Source organism: Xenia sp. Carnegie-2017, unplaced genomic scaffold (genome assembly GCF_021976095.1).
Source record: "Xenia sp. Carnegie-2017 unplaced genomic scaffold, XeniaSp_v1 HiC_scaffold_23, whole genome shotgun sequence".
Taxonomy (NCBI): domain Eukaryota; kingdom Metazoa; phylum Cnidaria; class Anthozoa; order Malacalcyonacea; family Xeniidae; genus Xenia; species Xenia sp. Carnegie-2017.
Genome location: NW_025813486.1, coordinates 18,415,088 through 18,435,511, shown reverse-complemented (window position 1 = coordinate 18,435,511; position 20,424 = coordinate 18,415,088). Strand labels below are relative to the sequence as shown.

The 20,424-nt window shown below is 35.1% G+C and overlaps 3 protein-coding genes across 8 annotated transcripts; 2 read left to right on the top strand and 1 right to left on the bottom strand.

The window, feature by feature from the left end:
* The first annotated feature begins 83 nt into the window (after positions 1 to 83).
* Positions 84 to 7,797, top strand: LOC124447754 (WD repeat domain phosphoinositide-interacting protein 2-like). Its single transcript, XM_046998755.1, has 16 exons — positions 84 to 252; positions 362 to 444; positions 659 to 759; positions 1,156 to 1,221; positions 1,294 to 1,350; positions 1,424 to 1,463; positions 1,548 to 1,609; positions 1,976 to 2,011; positions 2,087 to 2,179; positions 2,250 to 2,320; positions 2,890 to 2,997; positions 3,089 to 3,164; positions 3,240 to 3,325; positions 3,899 to 4,006; positions 4,258 to 4,282; positions 7,422 to 7,797. Exons 1-16 carry the CDS (start codon positions 182 to 184, stop codon positions 7,650 to 7,652), a joined length of 1,314 nt encoding a protein of 437 aa, XP_046854711.1. The 5' UTR covers positions 84 to 181; the 3' UTR covers positions 7,653 to 7,797.
* Positions 7,798 to 8,133: 336 nt separating this feature from the next.
* LOC124447736 (transmembrane channel-like protein 7) lies at positions 8,134 to 14,821 on the bottom strand. The gene is made up of 19 exons (XM_046998733.1): positions 14,558 to 14,821; positions 13,686 to 13,961; positions 13,189 to 13,446; positions 12,836 to 13,118; positions 12,680 to 12,755; positions 12,517 to 12,598; positions 12,265 to 12,443; positions 12,047 to 12,195; positions 11,681 to 11,828; positions 10,806 to 10,964; positions 10,570 to 10,712; positions 10,395 to 10,494; positions 9,939 to 10,042; positions 9,755 to 9,859; positions 9,477 to 9,552; positions 9,259 to 9,395; positions 9,034 to 9,189; positions 8,595 to 8,673; positions 8,134 to 8,508 (listed from the first exon to the last, which is right to left on the bottom strand). The coding sequence occupies exons 1-19, from the start codon at positions 14,706 to 14,708 to the stop codon at positions 8,431 to 8,433; spliced, it is 2,739 nt and encodes a 912-aa protein (XP_046854689.1). The 5' UTR covers positions 14,709 to 14,821; the 3' UTR covers positions 8,134 to 8,430.
* A 104-nt stretch (positions 14,822 to 14,925) lies between these two features.
* Positions 14,926 to 20,382, top strand: LOC124448751 (eukaryotic peptide chain release factor GTP-binding subunit ERF3A-like). Of its 6 annotated transcripts, none has more exons than XM_046999712.1 (18): positions 14,926 to 15,187; positions 15,294 to 15,362; positions 15,452 to 15,496; positions 15,576 to 15,692; positions 15,768 to 15,801; positions 15,875 to 15,952; positions 16,034 to 16,079; positions 16,157 to 16,291; positions 16,403 to 16,557; positions 16,618 to 16,682; positions 16,759 to 16,840; positions 16,929 to 17,103; positions 17,311 to 17,412; positions 17,794 to 17,865; positions 18,703 to 18,792; positions 18,927 to 18,982; positions 19,722 to 19,834; positions 19,915 to 20,382. In XM_046999712.1, the coding sequence occupies exons 1-18, from the start codon at positions 15,022 to 15,024 to the stop codon at positions 19,956 to 19,958; spliced, it is 1,644 nt and encodes a 547-aa protein (XP_046855668.1). In that variant the 5' UTR covers positions 14,926 to 15,021; the 3' UTR covers positions 19,959 to 20,382. The 6 variants fall into 6 exon arrangements, with proteins under 6 accessions (XP_046855668.1, XP_046855667.1, XP_046855670.1 ...); XM_046999711.1 differs by having other exon boundaries at positions 15,452 to 15,502; XM_046999714.1 differs by having other exon boundaries at positions 14,927 to 15,187; positions 15,312 to 15,362; positions 15,452 to 15,502.
* The last annotated feature ends 42 nt before the right edge of the window (positions 20,383 to 20,424 follow it).

The following is a 20,424-nucleotide window of genomic DNA, read 5'->3' as shown; positions in this document are numbered from 1 at the left end:
TCTTCCAGTCGACCGTTGGGAAATGGGCAGGAGTAATAATAATGTAATAATTATTGCAATGACGTTCTGCTACATTGCGCATGCGCATTGTCTGATTCAATTTTTCCAAAACAACAACAAAGGAATGGCAAGATTATAACATTTTTCATTTGCTCTCTTCGGAGAATGTCTTGAATGAACGATGAACCTGGCATCTAGATCAGGCGAGCCTAGTGGCAGCCTTCTTTTTGTCAATTTTAATCAAGATATTTCGTGAGTACTTGTATAACTGATTTTTTGTTCAACGGTTAACCTTGTAGGAAAATCTTGTTTGCGCTAAAAGACGCTCAGGATTTTGGATTTTTTCTTTGATTCATTAAAGATCCATAGCTGTTGGCAGTGTCATGGGATACAAACTGTATTCTCTCAACTCTGTTGAAAAACTCGATGAAATCTACAATTATGGTTAGTTTAAGAGAAGTGTCCTCACTTTTCCGCGCTATAAATATTGTGAAAACGTTATTCATGATTTGATTGATGAAAGATTGTTATTTTAACTGTCGGTGCTGGGAAATACTTTACTTATTTTGAGAAGAAGAATTCTACTACATAGTGACATGGGATACTTTACCAAATCATTCATGAAGTCCATACAGGTTAATAATATGTCTAATTTTAGAGGGTGAAGACATCTGTATTGTTGAAAGACTATTCTCCAGTAGTCTTGTAGCTGTCATCAGCTTATCTTCTCCTCGCAAGCTGAAAATCTGCCATTTCAAGGTAAGTAGCCATCGAATGCAAGAGTGGAAAGTTTGAAATGTATGTCAACATTTAACTCAGCTCCATGTGTGTGTATTTCCTTCACTCACAGACAGGACCACTTGCTCAAAGCCTTAGTCCAACCAGCACCCTGATGTGTAATTATTCAAAACTTGTGATAAAAAAATATGCTCTTTTATGGTTTTGTAAAACTATATTTATCATAGGAATGGGGATTTGTACAAAACTTGAATGTCTAGCCGTGCAAACATTTATAATTATTGTTGCTTACTACACAAAATCTATACTAAACTACAATGTTGTTTATGCACTTTTAAAAAACTCCATTGTGGGTTCCATTTATGTTAAAGAAGAATTTTCTGATGCTTTAGTGATTTATTTTTATGATTTTTATAGAAAGGAACTGAAATATGCAACTACAGTTATCCAAACACTATTTTATCTGTGAAGCTAAACAGATTGGTTTGTTCAGTATTCATGACAATCTACATAATCATTTATTTCAACAGAAATGATTGCTTCCATATTTTCTAGAGATTACTTGTGACCTTAGAAGAAAGTTTATATATTCATAATATTCGTGATATGAAGGTAAAGAAATGTTGTTTATTGTATTTTTATGTTCATTTGTAAATAGAAATCATCTTTTTTTATGACATTTCAGGTGTTACATACAATTCGAGATACTCCACCAAATGTCCTGGGTATGTGATATTTATATTTATCTTGTTCGTATTTTATTTTTCCAATCTACATAGTCCTGAGCTTATTATGATGTTTTATTTCAGGTCTTTGTGCTCTATCACCAAGTTCAGAGAATTGTTTCTTAGCCTATCCTGGAAGTAATCAGGTAGAGGTGATTTTGAATGCATAAAAATCAGTGTGCGAATTAACGGTGTGCAATGTGCAATTTGCACATCGTTTTAGCTAAAATGAAAACAATTGCACATCACTTTTTCAAACCATGTGCAAAAATCAGCGGTTTTAACGAAAAAAAAACTGTTGAAAATCATATGAATTTGTTCACGTTTAAAAATATTAATTTAGCAATTAGCGCTATATAATAATTAACGTAATATCGATTTGATTATGCCTCTAAAGAAACACTTTTGTCAAAAAAAATTGCACATCGTTTTTTCTGAACAAATTCGCACACTGATAAAAATTTAAATCAGTTAAATCATGAATTAAACATTAGACATTCTTTCAATTTTAGATTGGTGAAGTTCAGATTTTTGATGCAGTCAACTTAGTAAGCAGCAAATTTTTACAAATTTTATCATCTGACTTTGCATTAATCAATAATTTGTGATTTCCGATCTTTCAGAGAGCAGTTACAATGATATCGGCCCATGATTCTCCTGTTGCAGCTCTTACCTTCAACACAACAGGAACTAAACTAGCAAGTGCTTCTGAAAAAGTCAGTTGATTCATTTTAACTGTATTAAAGAAGTTCATGTAGTATTATAAGGCTTGTTTATTGTCTCCAGGGAACTATTATCCGAGTATTCTCAATTCCTGATGGTCAGAAACTATTTGAATTTAGAAGAGGAGTGAAAAGGTATGGATGATTTGAGAATAAACAAAGTCAAAGAATAGATTCATCAGTTATGCTTAAACATGATGGACGAAACACATCCAGTGATCCATTCACTTCTGTGTGATATAAATTCCTGTTGCTATATATTTTTAAGAGTTAGTCAAATGCACTTACTCTGGTGAAATTCCTGCATAGGAGTCTATAGTCTAAAATGTTATCTTGTTCAGGATTAATAATGACAATACACATTTCCTGTACACACAATACAATGACGTAAGAACCAGATAACAAATACGGCTAACCTGACGTTTACTCCTCATTTGACTCTGAAGATGACTACCGCTAAGGTTGTCGAAACGTCAGTCAACAACATCAAAAACAGTCCTTCTCAGGACTTTATTAACCTGGACGATCATCATTTACAAACATATAACGATACTCCCTTGTTCAAACCATTTACTTTATTCAAGATTCCTAGAGAATAGTGGTAGGATCTTGTGGGATCTTACAGTACCAGTATTCTACTCAGGAATTTCACTAGGGTGTATGAATGTACTTCTTATGAAATAATTGTAATGTATGTTTATCAGATGTGTGGTGATCAGCTCTCTGGCATTCAGTTTGGATTCAATGTTTCTTTGTGCATCAAGTAATACTGAAACTGTCCATGTTTTTAAACTTGAAATACCCAAGGAAAAGTAAGGATTCATTCATTTTTAAACAGGAATTTCATAAATAATAAACATCTTAAATATTGATGACAGTTTATTTTTCTCGTCATTTTACTAGGACTGTGGAAGAAACTAATACTTGGATGGGCTATTTTGGTAAAGCTTTATCTCCTAGTAATTATTTACCATCACAGGTAAATGATGTCATAGAAATAGGATTACGTCATGAGGATGACGGACGTCACTGTGTAATGATCTTTCTTCGTCAGGTTGCGGAGGTCTTCAGTCAAGGTCGTGCCTTTGCTAATGTCAAACTACCAACTGCTGGTCTCAAAAATGTTTGTGCTATTGCGACGTGAGTACACTTTAACATTTTGTCTACAGGCTCAATTTTACATCGTGTTGCATTGTCTACAGGCTCAACTTTACAACATGTTGCATTGTCTACAGGCTCAATTTTACATCGTGTTGCATTGTCTACAGGCTCAATTTTACATTATGTTGCATTGTCTACAGGCTCAACTTTACATTATGTTGCATTGTCTACAGGCTCAACTTTACATTATGTTGCATTGTCTACAGGCTCAACTTTACATTATGTTGCATTGTCTACAGGCTCAACTTTATGTTGCATTGTCTACAGGCTCAACTTTACATCATGTTGCATTGTCTACAGGCTCAACTTTACATCATGTTGCATTGTCTACAGGCTCAACTTTACATATGTTGCATTGTCTACAGGCTCAACTTTACATCATGTTGCATTGTCTACAGGCTCAACTTTACATTATGTTGCATTGTCTACAGGCGCAATGTTCCATCATTTTGTATTGTCTGTAGATTAATTTTCCTTCAAGTGGCATTGTCTGTAGACTCAATTTTGCGTCATGTTGAATTGTCTGTGGGCTCAGTTTGTCTGCCTTTACAGGATCAGTCGACTACCTCGACTTTTTGTCGCTACAGCTGATGGATATCTTTATATTTATAACATTGATCCTGAAGAAGGAGGCGATTGTACTTTACTCAAACAACACAAGTATAGTATTTATTCATTTATTCAACTATTCCTTTCCATGTTTTACTGCATAAAGTTCAGAAAATATCTATTTGGTTGAATGGGGTTGAATGTTTAATATGTATTCGTTGTACTTGGTGTAAGAAATGTATTTCCCTAATAATCGTCGTACATTAGAAATCTATATATATAATATTACGTACCGCTTTAAAAGTATTTTTAGAATTATTGAGGATTGCTAAGATTGTAAATGATCATCTTTATCACTTTAGGATAATAGATGGTAGTGATGTAGAGGTAAGTCTTGTTTTACGGATCTTTCTTACGGTTCAAATATTACATAAAATCGTTTGGTTGTGTTTGAAATTTTGATCGATAACTGACTAAAAGTTTTCGCTTAACAGGATGAATGCAATATAGGAAACCCTTATTATTATGGATAAAAGTGTTGTGCCGGCGGTGACGTCACAAGTTTATGTGACGTAGTATGCACGGCGGTGACGTCACAAGTTTATGTGACGTAGTATGTATGGCGGTGACGTCACAAGTTTATGTGACGTAGTATGCACCACGGTGACGTCACAAGTTTATGTGACGTAGTATGCACCACGGTGACGTCACAAGTTTATGTGACGTAGTATGCACTGTGGTGACGTCACAAGTTGATGTGACGTGGTATGCACGGCGGTGACGTCACAAGTTTACGTGACGTAGTATGCACGGGGTATAGCACTTTAGTCGGGATTAGGTTCTTGCACTCGTAACTTGTAATCATTTTATGAATAAATTACTACGGTCCCTATTTGAAAAGTTTAACAAACGACTTGCATGAATATGTTACGGCTGGTGGTGTTGGGTTACGGTTGGTGGTTGCGAGCAGTAAAAGTTTTTGGGGTTGAAAATACCACGTTAAAACTTCTTGAACAATACAACGCAGTGTATGAAGAAATACTATTTGATCCAGGTGAGACTGAAGAGGAAGTTAATTATTGGTCACATGCGTAGTCAGGAAGTGACGTATCAAATGCTTTCACGTGTCGATTTAGAAATAGAAAAATTTCCAGTTGCGCGAAATAGTAACTTTTTTGCATTCATTAAGCGGTACAAGTCTCAACGATATAGTTAACACTCACATTTATAGCAAATTGCCAAAAATATCTTTACCCAGTTTTACAGGAGATTCTTTAACTTGGCAGGGGTTTTGTGACCATTTTCAAGTTGCAATTCATGTTGATTCTTTAAATTTGGCAAACTAAGAAGAAGCGATTGATATTTTGCGTGGTCGTTTCAGTAATGAGCAGGTGTTATATTTCACTCACATGGACTCTGTTGGAAAGTGACAGAATTTAGTCCATTGGCGATAAGATTAAAGAAAACTCTAACACACACGTAGAAAATTATGTTAGAAATTTACGATCGCTTCAAGTTGATACCAGCGGGCTTGGGTCTCTTCTCTTATTCAAATACTTAAAGAAAAGTTGTTGTCTGATGTGATAAACATGTTGGTTTCACGACAGTTTGTCGGACAAATGTGGAATTTAGGTTAGAGCTGAGCTAAGAGCTCGGGAAATTGCAATTTTCGAAGAGGTAGTAAACCAGATTTAAGCAGAAGAGATACTTTTACAACCAGTGCATTATTTAGTGAGAATAATAAGTCACATTGCGTTTATAGTGATGAAGAATGACGTTATCCATCTAAGTGTGACGTAGTTAGAAATCCTAAGGAGAAAGGAACTATCCTGTGGAAAAGTAAAAGATGTTTGATATGCCTCGAGAAGGGCCATATTGTAAAATTTTGTAAGTCAGCATATCAATGTAAACGATGCAAAAAGTACAGACATATTTCGATATGTGAAGCAGGCTTCGAAAAGAAAGTGAAGGCAATCAGTTAAAAGAGCGCGATAAGAGTATTGTTGGTAAAAATGGGTTTGTAGGTCACATTGGAGGAAAATGCAGCCGGCATCCTATTAAAAACGTCGATAGCTGATATTTGTCCCGAAGACAGCACTTTGACTAAACATTGCGCGAGAATTTTGTTTGATAGTGGCAGCCAACGCTCTTTTGTTTCAACAAAGTTCGGGAATAAGCTGAAGTTAAGTTTAAGAAAGAAAGAATAATCATTAAGACGTTTGGGCTGGCAGATGATAATGGTGTACAAAAGCTTGATGCTAGCACTCATGAATATAAAACGTAATACTGAAAATACCATTACTTTGATTGAAGCATTATGTGTTCCAACCATTTGTAGTCCATTGACATTTGAACACATACACAAGAAATATTAGGGAGTTTTGCGATTTGGAATTCGCAGACAATATCACAGATTCTTTAACATTACCAGTAGGCATTTTAGTAGGAATTGGTAATTCGACGTAGACTCCTCAGGCTTATAATCATTGACAACTTCAAGACGTTTAATTCCAAAGAAGTAAAGCTTTTCATGATGTCTCAAGGTATAAGACAACACTTTACACTTCTAGTTTCTCCTTGGTGAGGTGGGTTAGCACTTTGTAAGAACAGTAACAAAGTGTTGAAAGAAAATTGCGAGAAGAGTATTTACAACTTTCGAAGAACTACAAACCATTTGGTGTGATGTGGAAATTACCATCAGCAATCGGTCATTAGCCTACACAAACGAAGATGATCTAGATCAACCTTCGACTCCATTCCACTTAATGCAGGGTCGTGGCTATACAAGAAGGACCCCCCACAAAGCGCACGGAAGATGCAGTACCCGGATTCTGAAAAAGGTGTTAAAGGATTATTGGACTCGATTCAAGAAAGAATATTTAACTAAATAACAGCAAATGAACATCTACCGTTAGCTCAAACGTATGGTGGTGATCTTAACGTTGGAGATGTTGTATTAATAAAAGAAGATGAACCAGTTCCACGAGCACAATGGAGGATGGGAAAAGTCTTAAATGTCGTACTTGGATGTGACGGGTTAGTCAGGGGTGCATAATTTGCGAGGTTTCAGCAAAAGGTGGAAAACAAACTATCATCCATTGACCCCTATAAAAAACGCATCTATTTCAAGATTGCTGTGACAAATATCTATGAAGAAGAAGGGAGAACTGTAGACAAAGAAAACTGGGACTACTATATGAAACGTTGTAGGGGAAAATATGAATCAAAAAACATCAAAACGGTTGAAAATAAAGGCAGCTATAGAAGGGAGTAGTATGCGACGGTTAAGGGACATATTTCGGAAGCATGGGTTTCGAAGTCTTTGGTGGGGGAAGATGTGGAAAGTAGTGTTGTTAAATGAATAAATAACTACATAAAAGGCATGCGGTCACGCTTTTTAAAATATTATTTTACCTTACAATGGTATGTCAGTGTGTTTACGATACGTTTCTAGTACACTAGTTTTGGTGATTATGAATGGTACATTGGATAATTAGGGATAATTTATGATTCTCGTGTGTTTCAGACGAGAAATGAAGAAGCAAGCGGTGAAAGTGAGAAACCTCGCAAAGACGAGGAACTGACCCCTAAAGGACTTCTGGGAACGCAATCAACTACACCACCAACACAAGATAGCGTGGAGACGGATGATAGCCAATCACAAACCACAAAGAATACCACGTGGTACACGGAGGAAACATCGACAGAGAAACATGATGACGACATTCCACCTTTGGCAATGCCTAGCGATGAATGAACCTTAAACATGCGTATGTAAACGATTTATTGTTATATATGCTCCCCTCCTTGGTTTGGGATATTATCGAGTACATCACGGGGGGTGTGACGCTGGGTTATTTTCTAGGAACTTGTAGAGAGAAATTATACCATTGTAATCTTGAGATTGTTCTGCAACATTATTTATATCCTCATTTAAAGTTTTCACAATGCTTTTGGCTGTCCAAACACGTAAATTAAAGTTTTCACAATGCTTTTGGCTGTCCAAACACGTAAATTAAAGTTTTCACAATGCTTTTGGCTGTCCAAACACGTAAATTAAAGTTTTCACAATGCTTTTGGCTGTCCAAACACGTAAATTAAAGTTTTCACAATGCTTTTGGCTGTCCAAACACGTAAATTAAAGTTTTCACAATGCTTTTGGCTGTCCAAACACGTAAATTAAAGTTTTCACGATGCTTTTGGCTGTCCAAACACGTAAATTAAAGTTTTCACAATGCTTTTGGCTGTCCAAACACGTAAATAATATCATTAAAAGCGAAATGTTTTTTATTAGTTACATTAATTATTGGATATTATAATTTTTAAAATAAACACACTACGATTTAAATCTAAAATTCTATCTACAAGTTGAAATACATAAATAATCTATTCCTAAAAAGTGCAAGTGAGTCAGTTATATAGTATAGTTTTTCTAAAATTAACATAAGGTGATTATAACTTACAATATTTAATGAAGTTTACAGGAATGACTTACATAGTTACAATGAATAATACTTATTTATACAGGGACAAATTCATAAAACTTGTTGTTGAGCCCGCGTTGCTACGTTTTTGTTTATTTTCGCCATCAAATAGTTTTTGTCTCTTCCCACCTTAACGAAAGAAGAACATTTCATTTCTCTAGCTAGACATTAAAATTGAATGGAGTACAGTTAAGGAGTATGCCGTTGTGACTTACCAAAGCAATTTGTTCCAAGAACAATTTTATTTTCTGTTCGTTCGACGACTTCAACAGTTTATAGTAGTAAGTGAGCAAACTAAAGGATATTCAATAATGATAAACAAGAATGACGTCATAATTTGGTTGAAAATCTGACGTCACAAATAAAGAAGACCTAATGCAGTCAAATGTTCACTGATATAAAATTTTTATGAAAGAAGCTTTCGGCTGTCTGTCTGCAGCCTTCGACGGGTTATGAAGGGTTATGAACACGTCGAAGGCTGTAGACAGACATCCGAAAGCTTGTTTAATAAAAATTTTATATCAGTGAACGTTTGACTGCATTATGTCTAATCCTGATATCGGATCACGCATTTGTTCTAAATAAGACCTGCAAGGAAATGGTCATGAATAACGATGACGTCACACATGACGTCACAGTTGTAATCTCACGTACCTGAGAACGATGAATATGAAAAATACAACGAATGGCGATGAAACGATACGAATGATTTCTTTTAGGACTTTAGGGAAATCATCAATGTTATCCAAAACAACCTGATAGATAGTTTCCCTGTTTCGGAACGGTCCGCAATTTGACGGACCGAATCGACTATGGTGTGAAATAACATAGTTAAATACTAGTTCCCACGTAGAGTTCATTGTATTTTCATAACAATACCTTTCTGAGGTAATGGCGTAACCAAATGAAATTAAAATTAAGGCATATGATACTGCAAGTAATCCCAAAAATATTATGTTCATTTTCGATGCGAGAAAAGGCCGAACACTTGGTCGACAATTCCTTAAGACGCTTGTCTAAATAACATGAGAAGGATAGAGAAATTTAACACTAATGAACGATGTTTATATGGCTTTACTCAAGTAAACACGTTTTACCTTTTTCACATAAAACAAAATCCACAGTTTGAATAGACAAATGAACGACAATAAAGGACTAAAAAATGTTCCAAACCTAGAAAAATAACGGATTAAAATGAATTAAACTAGTACCCACTCCCTCTCTCTCTCTGTGTGTGTGATCATTGTAACAAACTAAGGATTTGCATTATAATAAGCACTGTTCATACATTTAAATATATAACATTTGACATTCAACTAGTACCCAGTTTTTCTCTCTCTGTGACTATCTTAAGTCGTTATAAAAGATTTCTTACCAACAAAGGGATTGTGCATATATAAGATCCAAGACATTTCGCGAAATATCAAAACCGGGAAAACCAATATTTTTTCGCCACCATTGAATATTGTTGGCTAAAAGTCTACAATCATAATATATACGTAATTTTTTAATGATAGTTATCTAATGATTTAATCTGCGACGCTCGCTGTTGAACCTACCGTCGAACAAATTCACCCAAAAATGTTGCCAATAATATGAATGCAAAATCGACCCACACAAGTCTGTAAAATGTCTGTCCTACGTAGTTTTCCCAACAGTAGAACTGAAACAAAACATTACAGAATGAATATTATATAATATGGAGAATTACAGCATCTTTTCATCTTCGTGAATGTAGATCGTCCAGGTTGGTATAGTCCTGAGAAGGACTGTTTTTGTTGTTGTTGACCGACGTTTCGACAACCTTAGCGGTAGTCATCTTCAGAGTCAAAAGATGACTACTGTTTTGACTCTGAAGATGACTACCGCTTAGGTTGTCGAAACGTCAGTCAACAACAAAACAGTCCTTCTCAGGACTATACCAACCTGGACAATCTACATCCACAAACATGTAACGATACTCCCGAGTTCAAACCATTTACTTTAATTACAGCATCTCATATCGTTCAACTTACAATCACACATTTCTTTTTTTCTTTTTCGCTCGCACATCCTATATCTCGATAGAGCGAAACAAATATCCCAGCGAGAGTACAAACCTTTAAAAGGACAGTCCTATACGACAAACGTTCATACATGATTCTCACAGTTTATCCTGAACGTGTGCCTAAGATGTTCAATATTGCTCACCTTGCAAGAGAAACGTTAATTGCTGTTTCGCCGTTTTGATAGTTCTCAAAGCTTGCAATTATACGAAACATCGCAGGAAGTAAAAGATTTAAAAACGAAACTGACAATGGTAAAAGAAGCTCTTTAAGTAGATTTGCATCGTCCTGTTTGATAAGACCATAAAAATAACTCAAAACATGATTACAAATTACCGATAAACTACTAAAACAACAATCTAGATTCTAGTTCTGTCTTACCTCTATTGAAATACCAGAAACTACTTCTACAATGACATATGTTGCAGCTCCAATAAGAGACAAAGATAGAAAGTTTGTGAATAATCGTAGTATTATTAAATTACACGATTGTGAACGGTTTAGATCTCTTCCTTCCGTTTTCGTCGCAGCCAAAGTTTCCTGAAAAAGCCGTAAAAACTGTTGAGTTAAAAATTATGTTCGGAGTCGGCGACAGATCGCGGATTTGTACCCCAATGATTTATGTCCGCACCCCTGACTAATGGCTACCATCCTCACTTCTCCCGGACTAATGGCTACCGTCCTCACTTCTCCCTGACTAATGGCTACCGTCCTCACTTCTCCCTGGCTAATGGCTACCGTCCTAACTTCTCCCTGACTAATGGCTACCATCCTCACTTCTCACTGACTAATGGCTACCGTCCTCACTTCTCCTGACTAATGGCTACCGTCCTAACTTCTCCCTGACTAATGGCTACCATCCTCACTTCTCCCTGACTAATGGCTACCGTCCTCACTTCTCCCTGACTAATGGCTACCGTTCTCACTTCTCCCTGACTAATGGCTACCATCCTCACTTCTCCCTGACTAATGGCTACCATCCTCACTTCTCCCTGACTAATGGCTACCATCCTCACTTCTCCCTGACTACTGGCTACCGTCTTCACTTCTCCCTGACTAATGGCTACCGTCCTCTCCCAATATCTCTATTACCGTTTATGGTTTACATTATGAAGGGGGAAATTTTTTTAATGGCGCACATGAAGCGGTTAAATGATGTGAAAAATTGCGTTTGAACGCATTGCAGAATACTGACGTTCTGGGGAGTTATCTTTTTTCATTCCAAATTAGTTGAAAAAGTCTGTGCGCAGACTTACCTCAATATCTTTTGCTATGCTTTGTTGTTTTATTGAACATCCCTCTTTATCATTAATGTTATAATCCCAAGCATTTAAGATTTTTAGAGGCAAATCATCGGTTTCGTTGGCTCCACGTAGATAGTATTTTTCATAATAGCTTGCCATGCTGAAATACATATTCATTCTTGTAGTGGTATTTGTAACTTATGCAGTGCATCTATATGTGATTGAACTGTATTATTGATTTGTTTTGCTAAAATTGGGAAGGTTAGAATGTTACTTAGAGCGATGAACAATGTATTTACGTGGGTGAAATTTGATGTTTCGGGGGTGACACTCCCCTGTAAACCATCCATAATTGTGAACCAGTGTTACTATTCTTACCTGCTTGCCATTATAATCAAACAAAGCAAAAAATAACTAGCACAAGTGAGAAGATAGGCCAAAGGCATCTGATAATAATAACCATCAGCCACCTCAATGGTTTTGTTAGTGTACTGTCCATAATATAGTTCAGTGGTGTTAAACCAACCCTGGAAAAAAGTTAATTCATAAACATATGGTATTTTGTTGTGATTTGTTTTCATACAATATATACCAACCGCTCCATCCAAGAGATTTTTGCCATTGAAGTCAGTAGAATTGGCAGTGTCTGTACTGCGTTCATGAATAATTTGTGGAACAAAGATAAACAGTAATACAAGAAGGAATATCAGAATATTCAGGAAGAACAACCAACGAAGGAACACAAAGTAAGACAATACACCTGTACCAAATTTTCCTGAAGACAATATATTTATTAAAGTCTTTAACCCAATAACACTTTTCTTAGCATAATTGACATTTTTGGTTACCTTGAATTTTCTTCAGTGGTTCAATCCAAAGTTCATGATCTTTAATGGCTGTGGCCACATTCTTTCGAAACCTTTGCCAACTCTATAAAATATATCACATTAATAAGTTAATGGCTTGCTAAATTACAGTAAATTATGAAACATAAAAGTATGACATACGTACAGCTGCAACTCTAAGTCTGAAGTAGCGAAAGGCACTAATGTGTTTCTCTTCTTTTTGTTTTTGATTGACTTCGTTTCTAAAATGTAAAGATATCAAATTTTTGTTGTGATCACATGCCAATTTGGAATTTTTGTCTTCAATTTTCACTATACATACAAGACAGCTTTCTTTCTCTTAAGTGAAGTAGCCAGAAGTTTGATATTTTCTGTTTGCTGCACACCACGTTCTTCCCCTGCTAAAATAAATTCACTCGTATTCACCACAGATTGGGCATGACCACGACGTCGCAATGATCCATCCGGTGTCCTTCCTTGATAGAATCTTCTTCGTTCTTCATTTGAAGGCAAGTTGCGGATAGCACGAACTGTATGACTAGGCAGGATCCTTTCAAGATTTTGTGTATCTTCATCTTTATTACTGGTAGTACTACGGTATGTGTCTGTTGATTGAAATTATTACTGTAATTGATAAGACAACTACGTATGTGATATAAAGTATGGCAGTGATACCTGTTGATGCAATGGAATGCACATCATCATCTATCCTAGAATATCCATGGCCATCCATCATATCCCTTTCAACATCAGCATTCTCATAAATCATATCTGTCATCATGACATCATCTCCAATGACAGGATTCCCATCATTCACACCGGCCATCATCACACCATTATCCTCTTCAATGACATCATTCGCATCATTCACAGTGGTCATCATCACACCATTATCCTCTTCAATGACATCATTCACACCGGCCATCATCACACCATTAGCCTCTTCAATGACATCATTCCCATCATTCACACCATTCCTCTTCATCATTCCCATTCACACCCATCATCACCATTAGCCTCTTCAATGACATCATTCCCAACATTCACACTGGTAATCATCACACCATTAGCCTCTTCAATGACATCATTCCCATCATTCACACCGGCCATCATCACACCATTAGCCTCTTCAATGACATCATTCCCAACATTCACACTGGTAATCATCACACCATTAGCCTCTTCAATGACATCATTCCCAACATTCACACTGGTAATCATCACACCATTATCCTCTTCAATGACATCATTCCCATCAGTCAAGTCTGCCATTGTCACACCATTAGCCTCTTCTCTGATATCATTCCCATCATCCATCATCACACCATTATCCTCTCCAGTGACATCATTCTCATCATTTATGTCAGTTACGATTACATCATCAGAACTTGATACTGTTTGATTATAGCTATTGATGACGCTTGAGGTGAGGTCATCCATACTACTGACTACAAGAAATAGTTTAAAAAATAAAATCTAAGTTTAATTTTAAAATGAGAAATTCAGCATGAAACTAACGAAGTAAACGAATATAATTCCTTCAAAAAATTCGTGAATTTTCATTTTGGAATTATTTTATTTAATTAATTATACCTATCGACACAGGAATGTAAACAAAGCTTTGTTGGGAGCGCTTATTTGCATTTATGAAAGACGAAGTCGTTTATTTATCATGAAAGAGTTCTTTAGGCAATATGTTAAACATTTCCACGCAGTGAACAGGCAAGAACTTCTCTGACGAAAGTAAAACAAGTAAAATATTTAAGTTAACAAAGAATCCTTTCATTCCCATGATAGCCACGTAGCAACCGTATAGTTTTCAAGAAATATATGTTTAATAGATATTTGACTCTGCTCGTCATAACCATAAACAATCATATTTTCATGTTAAGATGGTCAAAAACTTTAAAATTCAATTAGAAATATAAATTGTTACATTTTGACTCTAATTTGCAACACTCCAATCACCGAAATTCGAAAGAATTTGAAGACAAAAATACTTTAAAAAGACATCACGTCGATTTCAACAAGCTGTAATGTATACCGTATGCAGGATTTGAAAGTCCACTTGTCGTCGCATACACTTGATTATCATGTTGACCTCCACTCGACATAACTGCTTCACTTTCACTTTCGTTAGTTCCAGTGTTGTTCTTCAAATTTAACGATAAATCTTCAATATGTTTGTCCTCCATATTTGCAGCAATTCCAAAAACTCTCACACTTATTTCCAAAGTACGTTTACACTTTCGTTTAGAAAACAAAAACGATCACAGCTTTTTCCGCATTCCGCATTTGTAAACAAAACGAGCAAAAACTATATCCTTCACACACCCCACGTATCCCATACCGTACGCCGATCAAAACCATCAAAAGGCCTAGGACGAGAAGAAAAGTCTCGCGGGACAATTACGGGACAGATGCGTGACCTTGCACCATAAGCACACACGTTGTTATCCTCAGCCAAAATCACTCCAACGAATTGCAAATAATTTTTTTCATTTTCTGATGATGGATGAAGACTTTACGCCAGATTCATGGGACGCGTGTGATGATTCTAACATCGAAATTAATAACGGTGTCAAATCTTTAAATGTTGGTGCGAAACCATTTGTCCCTAATATCAACGCTCCTGTCTTTGTGCCTTCTTTTTCTCAAAAGACTACTGCTGCTGGTAAGGATTTATAAATAATGGCTTTATTTCACAATAAGCTAGGAAGATTAAAATGCTCTTATGGCAATTAGATTGTGTTTTTTACTTCTTAGTTTTTTTGTTATTGATGATCTGTCAGTTTCAGATTCAGTGAAATCCATTAATCAGGATTATGAAAGTATCACTGACTTGAAAAGTTTGTTCTTATTTTGTATTAAACATGATCTTGTGGTGTTGATGTTTGTGATTTAAATAACCATATAACTTTTCATTTCGTTCATGTAGAATCTGAAGTAATGAATGGAGAAAAATTGAATAATGAACCTTCAAGTATGAGTAAGTTTATTGAAGAATTGTGTTCACTTACGCTGCATGTTTTAACTATTAATATGTTTTTTTGGTTCAACAGATGAAGTTAATAATGCTTCAAAAGAAGATGAAAAACCAATTGGAAAATCGAAGAAGCCACAAATTATGCCAGAGATTATGAAGGAACATATTAACATAGTGTTTATTGGTCATGTCGGTATGTTTCCTTTAGTAAAAAAGGTTTTCCAACTTTGAATGGATGAAAAATAATTAGAAAAACTGGAAATTTTAGATGCGGGAAAGTCTACCATTGGAGGACAAGTTTTGTAAGTTGATTCTTAAATGTGTTTTAGTAATATTCATAACTACTTAAGTATTAAATAAATTTGTTGTTTAAAGATATTTAACAGGACAGGTTGACAAAAGAACGTTGGAGAAATATGAAAGAGAAGCGAAAGAAAAGAATCGGGAAACTTGGTATTAATGTCATTGTTGGTGTACAAATGATTTCACACCAAAGTTGGTTGGTCATAAACTTTATTTGTTTGTCTATTTTAGGTATTTATCATGGGCTTTGGATACAAACCAAGAAGAAAGAGACAAAGTATGTTGTATTTCCTTCATTAGTTTATTTGTAGAAGAATGGTCACAAATTATGACTTTTTAAACAATCTTCATCAGGGTAAAACTGTTGAAGTTGGTCGAGCACAATTTGAGACAGAAAATAAGAAATTCACATTACTTGATGCCCCCGGACACAAAAGTTTTGTCCCAAATATGATTGGTGGAGCTGCTCAGGCTGATCTTGGCGTTTTGGTAATTATGTTTGAAGTATGGTCTTGTTATGACCATTTAAACTGTTCTTGTTATGACCACGTAAACTGTTCTTGTTATGACCATTTAAACTGTTCTTGTTGTATGTTTTAGGTTATTTCTGCAAGGAAAGGTGAGTTCGAGACAGGATTTGAACGAGGTGGACAAACCAGAGAACATGCAATGTTAGCTAAAACTGCTGGAGTTAAACATTTGGTAATTCTCATAAACAAAATGGATGATCCGACAGTTGAGTGGGAAAAATCAAGGTACAATGGAAGATATCTCTTTGAATGTTTTGAAATTTTACCAATGTTGATTTTGCGTAGATATGATGAATGTAAAGAAAAGTTGGTTCCTTTTCTTAAGAAAGTTGGTTTTAACCCCAAAACAGGTTTATTAACGTTATTTTAAGTTTCTTTGACTTGTATAATTATTGCTAATATTTGAAAAATTATTGTATTTTTTAGATGTACATTTTATGCCTTGTTCTGGTTTAACTGGTGCAAATATTAAACAACCACTTGATCAAAATGTTTGTAGTTGGTACAGGTACAATGGCCGAAAACAGTTTCTCTGACATTACGAAATCACAGATACAAGTATTTTAATAAAATTTTTCTGAACTCTCTTCCAATAGTGGTAAACCATTTTTGACTTATATTGATAATCTTCCCAATCTTCAACGTTCTAATACTGGACCTGTACGTCTTCCCATCGCTGAGAAATATAAAGAAATGGGAACAATGATTCTTGGAAAATTAGAATCTGGTACAATAAGCAAAGGACAGACTTTAGTTATGATGCCAAATAAGGTAGCCATTGATTCTCTTTAAGTGTTAGTTTGTTTAAACTTGTACAAATCAGTGCTAAGATAAATGGCAATAACGTTGTTGTTGCCACTTAAATATACATAAATGTGAAAGTCTTTCTTCTGTTCATAATTTGAAATTATGTAGTTCAGTGTTTGCGGCATATTTTGTGCAAAAGATTTCTAGATTTTTCTTTTATTGAATATTTAGGTTTCAATCGAAGTAATGACTTTATATTCTGATGATTGCGAAACTACGCAGGCCTATTGTGGGGAAAATATTAAAGCTAAATTGAAAGGAATTGAAGAAGAAGTGAGTGGTGGTTTTGTATCAGACTTACAGTAAAGTATTTAAAATAATCTTTTTAATCCTCGTGTGAGGATGAAGAAAATTCATGGTCATTTCATTGCGTAAAAATAAAATTGACGATAAAGTATACTTTAAAGTAAATGGTTTGAACCCGGTAGTATCGTTACATGTTTGTAGATGAAGATCGTCCAGGTTGGTATAGTCCTGAGAAGGACTGTTTTTGTTGATGTCTTTTGACTCTGAACATGTCTACCTCTAAGGTTGTCGAAACGTCAGTCAACAAAAACATCAACAGTCCTTCTCAGGACTATACCAACCTAGACGATCTACATTTACAAACATGTAAAGAATACTTTCTCTAAAAAATACTTTTCTATTCTTTAGGATATATCTCCTGGTTTTGTTCTTTGTGAACCTTCATCATTATGTCATACAGTAAAGATGTTTAATGCTCAGGTTTGTGAGTTAGATCGTCATTATGTCATACAGTAAAGATGTTTAATGCTCAGGTTTGTGAGTTAGGTCGTCATTATGTCATACAGTAAAGATGTTTAATGCTCAGGTTTGTGAGTTAGGTCGTCATTATGTCATACAGTAAAGATGTTTAATGCTCAGGTTTGTGAGTTAGATTGTCATTATGTCATACAGTAAAGATGTTTAATGCTCAGGTTTGTGAGTTAGGTCCTCATTATGTCATACAGTAAAGATGTTTAATGCTCAGGTTTGTGAGTTAGGTCCTCATTATGTCATACAGTAAAGATGTTTAATGCTCAGGTTTGTGAGTTAGGTCGTCAAATACATAGTTTAGTTGATAGCATTTTCTCAAAGCTTACGATAATTGACATTTATTGTCAGTAATTTCATTATTATCATTAGCAGATTCACTTTCAGATGCTACAATAAAAGTAGTCCCAAAATATAAAGAGTGACAATTTGTTTTTGTACATTAAGTACAGAACTACTGTGTCATAACACAGTGTATTATGCATTAGAAGTTCAAGGGTATGGATAACTGCAAAAGGATTAACTTTAATTATTGTCTCGTGTTACTTTAACAGTGAAAAAATGTTGTATTTTGAATTTTGGTCATTAATCGGCAGGGTTTTCGTCATGCTAGGCGTACGCGCTGCGTGCCTATTTTAAACAATTGTTTTGTGTATCTTCATTTAACTTGTGTTTAAGTAAACTGTATTAAGTAAACAGCTTTCTGTTTTCATGGTTTGAAAATAGATGATAAAGTGTATAGCAAAGCGCGTCACTGAATGTTGAAATCTATTTTTCTTTTTAATTTAGGTTGTGATTCTCGAGCATAAATCTATAATTTGTTCTGGATATAGTTGTGTTTTACATATTCATAATGTTGTTGAAGAAGTCACTCTAATCGTAAGTTGTCGAGCATTCTTTTGACGATTCGTTTTTTACGTATTCCTAATGTTGTTGATGAATTTACGTTAATCAAGCGTTATTTTAACATGCTTCTAACGTCAAAATGTTTTTATCTTTCTTTCTATTACCAGGGAATAATTGCATTATTGGATAAGAAAACTGGCAAAAAAAGTCAGACACATCCAAGGTACGAAAATTTTGCAATGAATTATCATGGACTACTGTTATCCTCATTATCTCCTCTATTCAATGGCCTGTAGGACTATTGTTATCCTCATTATCTCCTCTATCCAATGGTCTGTAGGACTACTGTTATCCTTCATTATCTCCTCTATCCAATGGTCTGTAGAACTACTGTTATCCTCATCTCCTCTATCCAATGGCCTGTAGTACTATTGTTATCCTCATTATCTCCTCTATCCAATGGTCTGTAGGACTGCTGTTATCCTTCATTATCTTCTCTATCCAATGTTCTGTAGAACTACTGCTATCCTCATTATCTCGTCTATCCAATGGTCTGTAGGACTGCTGTTATCCTTCATTATCTTCTCTATCCAATGGTCTGTAGAACTACTGTTATCATTCATTATCTTCTCTATCCAATGGTCTGTAGAACTACTGTTATCCTTCATTATCTTCTCTATCCAATGTTCTGTAGAACTACTGTTATCCTTCATTATCTTCTCTATCCAATGGTCTGTAGAACTACTGTTATCCTTCATTATCTTCTCTATCCAATGGTCTGTAGAACTACTGTTATCCTTCAATATCTTCTCTATCCAATGGTCTGTAGGACTACTGTTATCCTTCATTATCTTCTCTATCCAATGGCCTGTAGAACTACTGTTATCCTTCTTTATCTTCTCTATCCAATGGCGTGTGGGAGCCTTTGCAATTTACTATTATTATCTTTTTTGTCTATGCAGGTTTGTAAAACAAGATCAGATATGTATTGCTAAGTTCCAAACTGATGGTATAGTTTGTATGGAAACATTTGCTGAGTTTCCACAAATGGGTCGATTTACTCTTCGCGATGAAGGTGTGTTTCTCATCCCTATTCTGTCATTCTTCTTAATTATGTTTCTGATGCATGTTTTTGTTTTTCTACATTGTCTTCAGGAAAGACAGTAGCCATAGGAAAAGTTCTCAAATTGAAACAATAGATGGAAGCAACGATGGCGACTTTCGTTGTATTTAAAGTTGTCGTGCAACGAAAATTCTAACCTATAATCGAAAGAAAATGATAAATTATCCAACTTTAAATATGTGTCTTTATGAACGAAATGGTTCAATGCTTTTTTGACCTCAAAACTACAACCATTTCGTGCACTTTTTATTGATTTTAAACTCTTGCTTTTAAGTTCTCGGATTATCACTTGGTCGTTTCATGATCTTGGTAGAAAAATTTGATTATGGAGTAATGAAAAAATAAACAAAAATGTAACTTGCGCTCTGCTTACTCAATGTAAGACATGTTAGCTAATATCATAGAATAAAACTTATGCACTTTAATCATTCAATAAAGTTTGAAGTCGGGAGTATGTATTGCAAATATTTGCAAGCAGTTCTACTCTCGAAAAACTCGAATATAGTATTTACTATTTTTTTTATTTACTTCATTATTTAGCA